The 7,665-nt window shown below is 33.3% G+C and overlaps 1 protein-coding gene across 1 annotated transcript; it reads right to left on the bottom strand.

Annotated features, from left to right (window-relative positions):
• Window positions 1–3,994: 3,994 nt before the first annotated feature.
• Window positions 3,995–5,056, bottom strand: LOC143589800 (putative carboxylesterase 17). The gene has a single exon (XM_077070454.1). It carries the CDS (start codon window positions 5,026–5,028, stop codon window positions 4,036–4,038), a length of 993 nt encoding a protein of 330 aa, XP_076926569.1. The 5' UTR covers window positions 5,029–5,056; the 3' UTR covers window positions 3,995–4,035.
• Window positions 5,057–7,665: the final 2,609 nt, after the last annotated feature.

Here is a 7,665-nt window from a genome sequence, read left to right as displayed (position 1 = left end):
TAAAACGCTTTTCTTTCTTGTTTTGTTTTAAGGTTATTTTTCATTAAATTTACAGAAATGTTTTTTAATTATAGAACGGGAACTACAAAATAAAGAAGTATTATCGAGGGTTGCAAATTGTCGTTTTTGTAGTACAATATTTGAACAAATAATAAGAACTATGAAATGTGATAAATATTTTAAAATAAATTTATAAAGTTAAAAAAATGATTAAAATGGATATAGTTTTTAATAGAGAAACTAATTACCAAAGTTATTTTTAAAATAAACAAGCAAATAAAATTGATATAGTTTTTGAAAACTAATAAAAATATGCTTATAAAAGTACGTAAAAAATTAATTGAGAAACGTATTTTGAAATTTTTTCATATAATTAAAAGTTTTAATTAGTGTGAACATCAAGTACCGACAACAATTGGGGTTTTAATAATTAATTTTTAATGTTTAAGATAATGAAAGTCTAGTTCCAGGTGTCCGACGTTCAATATGATTACGTCTTAACCGACGTTCAATATGATTACGTCTTAACCGACGTTCAATATGATTGTTATGAAGGTAGTTAGCATTTTAATATCCAACTAATACTAAATATGTTGTGAAACAACTACGTATAAGCTATAAGCTATAAGCTATATCTAATATGCAAAGTATATAAATATATAAGAACATGGATTGTAGAGTATATGGACTATGGAGATAAAGGTGAATGGAAGAATTCATTCTATTTAGATGTATTTTCTATCAAATACGTGAACCACTAATTTTAAGGCTAGAATATTAACCCCGTCGTCCTATTTTTGTCATGGAACCTAAAACACACAAATTAAGAAATGTTTGATCATATTATTTTATAAGCTATAAAATGACAATAATGTCCTTTAAGTTATTATGGCTAAAAACCATTTTTCTTCCTTAGCTAAAAAATGACATTTAATAATGACACAATTGAAAATTGAATTTATATGTAGAGAAATGACATTTAAATTGGGACAGCCAAAAATTGACATTTAAAATGGGACGGAGGGAGTACCATAAAACCATGTGTAGTCATAATGTCTCATCCTTGGACATTATGCATATTGTGGCGCCCAGTCAGAGTTATGATTTTTTGCAAAAAGATGGTGTAGTCATAACTTTTCACCTCCGGGCATTATGCGCCATGTGATACTCAATCACTGTTATTATTATTATTATTATTATTATTATTATTATTATTATTATTATTATTATTTTACATAATTCATTAAATATAAAATTAAAAAACTATATTAAAATTTAAAAAATACATTAAATTTAAAAATAAAAACTACATTAAAATAAAAAAAACATTAAATTAAGAAAAATACAATAACAATAATAAGACTAAATGTATTTTTCAAAAATTTTCGCTTGCCGAATTGCTTTTATAGATTGGACTCTCGGGTCGTCTTCGGATAACTCGTTTGATCAAACCTCAATGTCGTGGTCCAATTAATTCATTTTAAGTACTTCGACGGCGTCCAAATTTACTTGAAGACGTTGAGCTCCAAGTTCTTGTATACCTTTGAGTTGAATGTTCATTTCTTTGAAATGACTTTCCATTTCGGCATTCGAACCCGTTGTCGACGACGACGCGACCCCTTTCCCCCTTCCCTTGCTTCTTCTACCCCCCCGGTCGAGGGATCTCGGCAACATCCGCACAGGGATTCTCGTATTCATTATCGCTTAATTTGAAGTTTCGAGCATCGAAACTTGGCATTTCCGGATCAACCGTAGACGATGTTTTAGACCTTTTGTTAGGCCTAAAACTTTCGGTGTCGGCGTCCTTAACGAGGGGCCATTTAGGGTGAAACCTCAGGTGATTTTTCCAACAACCAAAGTAATTGAAGTTCCCTGAATCATGTTGATACTCTACTAACGCCATTTCCATGATTTTTGTGTCAGAGACACCGTTACGCCACGTTCGAGTCATTCGAGAGTTAACCACATGGTAACCCGTGCATTTGGTGTTTATATCGGTCCATTTCAACATTACCGAATCTTTTTCCCGACACGAGTCCCCGCCAAGTTTGTGGAACAACTCTTTAATTTTGTTCCAAAATACGCCCGACGCCTGTAAGTTCGCTAAAAAAATAAAAATATATTACAAGTCCAATGTTTGTTCTATGATAAAAAAAACTATTTTTTTAAACACTTACCACACTCGGGATCTTCCGATATCACGCACCAAGCACGAGCAACTAGTTCACACTCGTTGGGTTTCCACGGTATAGTGGTCTTTTTAGTCCGAGGTTCGCCGGCTTTACGTGTTTTCTCCCACGCTCACGTTGGCTCGAACCGCCGCGAGTCTCCGGGACGGGTTCTGGCTCCGGGTTGATTTGTGTCTCCGGCACCGACTCGTCTTCGGGTTGGGAAACAGAACCGACCATCATATTCGTGGTTGGGTTTTTGAAACCGGGCACCGTATATGAGTTAGGGGTTCCGGAACCTAGATATTGTATGTACGCGTCCATTCGGGCGTCGAACGAATAGGGGTTTGAGGGGTCGGGATTGTTGGCATTGGGATTGTAGATGGGTTCGGTTGTGGATTATTTGGGTTGGGTGCGTTGCCTTGTCGGCGTATGCGGCAAAATCGAGTGTTTGGTTGTTGTAGGGTAACATTTTGGTTAGTGTTCTTGAATATATATGTGAGTTTTTTTTATAGAGAATTAGTAGAAGTGTATATAAAAATTGAGGTTTGGGTTTGTTTTTATAGAAGATTTGTGTTAAAATTTAAAGAAAATGAATTTTTTTAATCAAACACTAATATGTTGTAACGGATAGTTTTTTGTTTGGAATTTTGTGCCATATAGGGTTTTACACATAACACCGAGACAATTTAAGCCACACAAAATGGCGGGGGGGGGGGGGGATGCCCCCGGCGTTATAGGCTATAACGCCTTCATACCGCCACCACTACGGGTGGCCTAATGTCATAAATTACATTTATACTAATATTGATAACCACATTAAAATAAATATTCATAACATAATAGATTTTATGTATCTTTTTGTATATGAGTATATGACCATGGCTCCGATTCATGCGTTACACGTTTGTAATATTATAATACATAAAACCCTCCTATGTGAAAGTGATCGGGTATCTATGGACAATTTGTGGTTTCGGGTGTGTAAGCATAGCGTCAGCACTTGAACTTGTGCTTCTCCTGTTGTCAAATCTGTAGTGAAATTCTTGCAAAACGAACATTATTAGTCTCATCATGGGGAACTTATAGGGTTTTGTCGACTTATAGGGTTTTGTCGTGACCAACCTACGGTGAGAATCAGCCAATCAAGATCTTCGTGAAATCATTAAATGTGAGAGTTAATGATTTAGAGAGTTTCCTATTTTTGAAAATCTGAAAAATCAATTTCTATTTTCTTAAATTTTTGCGTCAACAGTCTATTTTAGAGATTTGCCTGTTATTTATTTCCTTGAATATGCACCACAAAAATTTATATGCCAAATTTCCTAAGCAAGTGTCTACTTGTTTGAATCACAGATTGTTGACTTTGAATTAGGAAATGTAATAAACGTTTAAAATATCTAATCACTACTAAGAGCACCATCAATGAGGACTCGAGGAGGTTTGTGGGAGGTCCGTAAGAAGCAGACGCTGACATGGCCAGTCACGTTGCTCTCTGAAGTCTGTCCAGACTCCGGAGAAGGTCCTAATTTTGGACGAGGTGTAGAATAGCGGTGGGGGGCCTCCTCTCACATACGATATTATATACCTATATTTTAATGGGTTTGTGGATGTTTGGTGTTGTAAAATAAATTTGTATTTTTATAAAAGTTTAAAATCTAATGTGACGGTTCGTAAGAATTTGCTTACGAATGATCTAATAGACTTCGATGCAGATGGCAGGTTCTACTACTTGTTACAAGAATGTTAACGCGGTTAGAAAGTTCAAAAATTAATTTATGAAAAAGTGAATGTTTTTATTAAATTATTCATAACCATAATGTATATATATGATAGATAAAAGTGCAACAATCATAACAATCAAACATTAGTGGTTGGCAACGAATTTGGTCATCGTCTCAATCAACTTATGAGTCTGGTGGGAGGTGTTTGGGTCCATTTCAATGGCGATCTTGTTAAGAATAAAGCTGTGTGCAACTCCATTACTAATCAGCAATTCAATCTTCTTCCCAGCTTTCTTCATCCAATCGTAAAACTCGATTTGCCTATCAATCACAAGGTCATCTTCCGCCAAACAAAGCAGATATGGCGGAAGATCCAAACCTTGTAGTGACTCGCCCATCGGGCATGATATCGGGTGGTCTTTAGTGCTGCCTTCTGGCAACCCCATGTTAAGAAACTTATCCAACATGTCAAGTGTCAACATGGGAGTTTGTGGTTTTTCCAACTCAGACTTGCTTCTTGTGGACCGTGCAAACCCCGGGTGGATGGGGATTGCTCCTGCAAGTTTTAGCGGCTGGAGAGTATCTCCAGCCGCTTTTTTAGCCACCTGGTGGACTATCATCCCACCAGAGCTGTCTCCAATGAGGAAAACACGGGTGAAGTCCGCCTTACTAGACAACAATGGCTCAAACTTTTTGTTACTTGCCAAGTCTTTTAGCCAAAGAAGAGTTGAGTAACCATAGTCAATGGCGGCTGGGAGGCGGTGCTCCGGTGCTAGGGGGAGATAGGGGCTGACCACTATGGCTTTTGATTCACGGGCGACACGTGTGTAAATATTATAGTACATGAACCAGTCTGCCTGGCTGATGCAAAACCCTCCACCGTGGAAGTGGAGAAGTACGGGCAGCTTTTTGGTTTCGGGCACCTCGGGCAGGTAGACCCGAACCCGGAGTTTGGATTTGGGATCAATCAACAAGTCATGAGTGGCAACTCCATCAATGAAATGATGGTGTGGTGGGACAGGGTCAGATATGAACTTATATTGTGGTGGTCCAGTCCATGTACGGTTAACGAAGCCATCGTCGTACACGGTCATCCAACCGGAAACATGGTCGATGATCTTTCTTTCGGCAACCATTGTATTGTTTGTTTAGGAAGTGAAGAATGGGATTTGTGTAGGCATGTTGGTTATGTTTGGTGTGTATATATAGGAGTGAAATGGTGGTTTGATGGTATGTAGAGTGTAAAGGGGTGGAAAGTGTGGAAAGTGTTAGGAAAATATATATTGATCATATAATGGAGTCAATGGCTGCATTTGGAAGTCTAAAAAGGTTTCACAACTTTATTTAAAGTGTGGAACGGTCTTTATTTATATTTTAGTGTTTTACACGACATGAGACATGCTACCTTCTCGATTATTATTGTTTTATTTAATACTAGTTTTTATCCCCCGTATCACGGAGGTTGCTTTATATTATTTGTTTCTAATATTTATTTATTTTTTGAATTTTTTTTATTGTATGAAAGTTAATAATATACTTATGGTTTGATAATAAATTGTTTCACTAATAATGAGATGTTATAATCCGGTTTAAAAGATATACGAGTTTGATGAGACTCAAGACCCGCTTATTTTTTTTACAATAAAATTGGTTTTTAATTATAAATAATGTATATCTTTTTTTAAAAAAAATAAATCAGATATTAATTTTTAGTATATCTCTACTTTATAGGATTTTTATATCAAATATTTGGTGATATTAGTTTTTAATTTAATGAGATGTTATAACCCGTTTAAGAAAAATCTGGGTTTGATGAGACACATACCCGTGAATTCGGGTCAAATGCATAATATTTATTTATTTTTTTAATTTGTATATTTTTATTGTATGAAAGTTAATAATAACTTATGGTTGGTGATAAATCGTTTCACAAATAAATGAGATGTTATAACCTGGTTTAAAAGCTATATGGTTTTGATGAGACTCAAGACCCGTTTATTTTCTTTACTATGAAATTGGTTTTTTAATTATAAATAATATTTATGAAAGTTAATAATAACTTATGGTTTGATGAGACCCAAGACCCGTTTATTTTTTTTACTATCAAATTGGTTTTTTAGTTTAAATAATATATATATCTATATATATATCTTTTTTAAAATAAATAAGATATTATTTCTTATTATATCCTATTTTATAGGATTTTTATATAAATAATTTGGTGAGAATAATTTTTAATTTAATGAGATGTTATAACCCGTTTAAGGAATATCTGGGTTTGGTAAGACCCATACCCATGAATTCGGGTCAAATGTATGAGAAGCCTCCATTTAAAAATCAAGCAAATCTGGTGACTCCAAAAAAAGGGGGAGCAACCACATCGCGACACGTAAGATTTTTATGTCTTCGTTTATATATATTACTAGTTTTTGTCCCCCGTATTACGGGGGCTATTTTACATTACTCGTTTTTAATATTTATATACTTTTTTGGGTTTATTTTATTTATTGTAATGAAATTTATAATATATACCTAGAGTTTGATGATAAAAATTTTTCACAAATAACTAAGATGTTATAACCCGGTTTCAAAGTTATCTGGGTTTGGTAAGACCCAAGACCCGCTTTTTTGTTTTTACAATAAAATTGTTTATTAATTAGAAATAATATCTTTTAAAAAAAAATCCTACTTTATAGGATTTTCACATCAAACTAAATAGTTTGGTGAGAATAATTTTTAATTTAATGAGATGCTATAACCCGTTTAATGAATATATGGGTTTGGTAAGACCCATACCCATGAATTCGGGTCAAATGCAAATGCATGAGAAGCCTCCATTTAAAATCAAGCAAATCTGGTGACTCCAAAAAAAGGGGGAGCGACCACATCGCGACACGTAGGATTTTTATTATGATAGCTAATAATATACTTATGTTTTGATCAGACGTTGTTTTATATTGTTTGTTCTAATATTTATTTTTTTTAATTTATATTTATTTATTGTATGAATATTAATAATATACTTATGGTTTGATGATAAATTGTTTCACAAATAAATGAGATGTTATAACTCGGTTTAAAAGCTATATGGTTTTGATGAGCCAAGACCCGTTTATTTTTTACTATAAAATTGGTTTTTTAATTTAAATAATATATATATATATATATATATATTTTAAAATAAATAAGATATTAATTTTTAGTATATCCTATTTTATAGGATTTTTACATCTATAACTTGGTGAGAATAATTTTTTATTCAGTGAGATGTTATAACCCGTTTAAGGAATATCTGGGTTTGGTAAGACCCATACCGGGGGGGGGGGGGGGTTGTTTTATATTGTTTGTTCTAATATTTATTTATTTTTTTAATTTATAATTTTTTATTGTATGAAATTTATTAATATACTTATGGTTTTATGATAAATTGTTTCACAAATAAATGAGATGTTATAACACGGTTTAAAAGCTATATGGTTTTGATGAGACCCAAGACCAATTTATTTTTTTTACTATGAAATTGTTTTTTAATTATAAATATTATTTATGAAAGTTAAATAAATAAGATATTACTTTTTATTATATCCTATTTTATAGGATTTTTACATAAATAATTTGGTGAGAATAATTTTTAATTTAATGAGATGTTATAACCTATTTAAGGAATATCTGGGTTTGGTAAGACCCATACCCATGAATTCGGGTCAAATGCATGAGAAGCCTCCATTTAAAAATCAAGCAAATCTGGTGACTCCAAAAAAAGAGGGAGCGAC

This window comes from Bidens hawaiensis, unplaced genomic scaffold, assembly GCF_021521415.1.
Source record: "Bidens hawaiensis isolate Kalapana, Puna unplaced genomic scaffold, B.hawaiensis_p1.1 tig00037817_1, whole genome shotgun sequence".
Lineage (NCBI taxonomy): Eukaryota > Viridiplantae > Streptophyta > Magnoliopsida > Asterales > Asteraceae > Bidens > Bidens hawaiensis.
The sequence above is the reverse complement of the archived record's forward strand: the minus strand, read 5'-3'. Positions and strand labels throughout refer to the sequence as shown.

Excerpts from the sequence above, each read along its gene's own strand:
- LOC143589800 (XM_077070454.1), bottom strand. The coding sequence starts at position 5,028 with ATGGTTGCCGAAAGAAAGATCATCGACCATGTTTCCGGTTGGATGACC.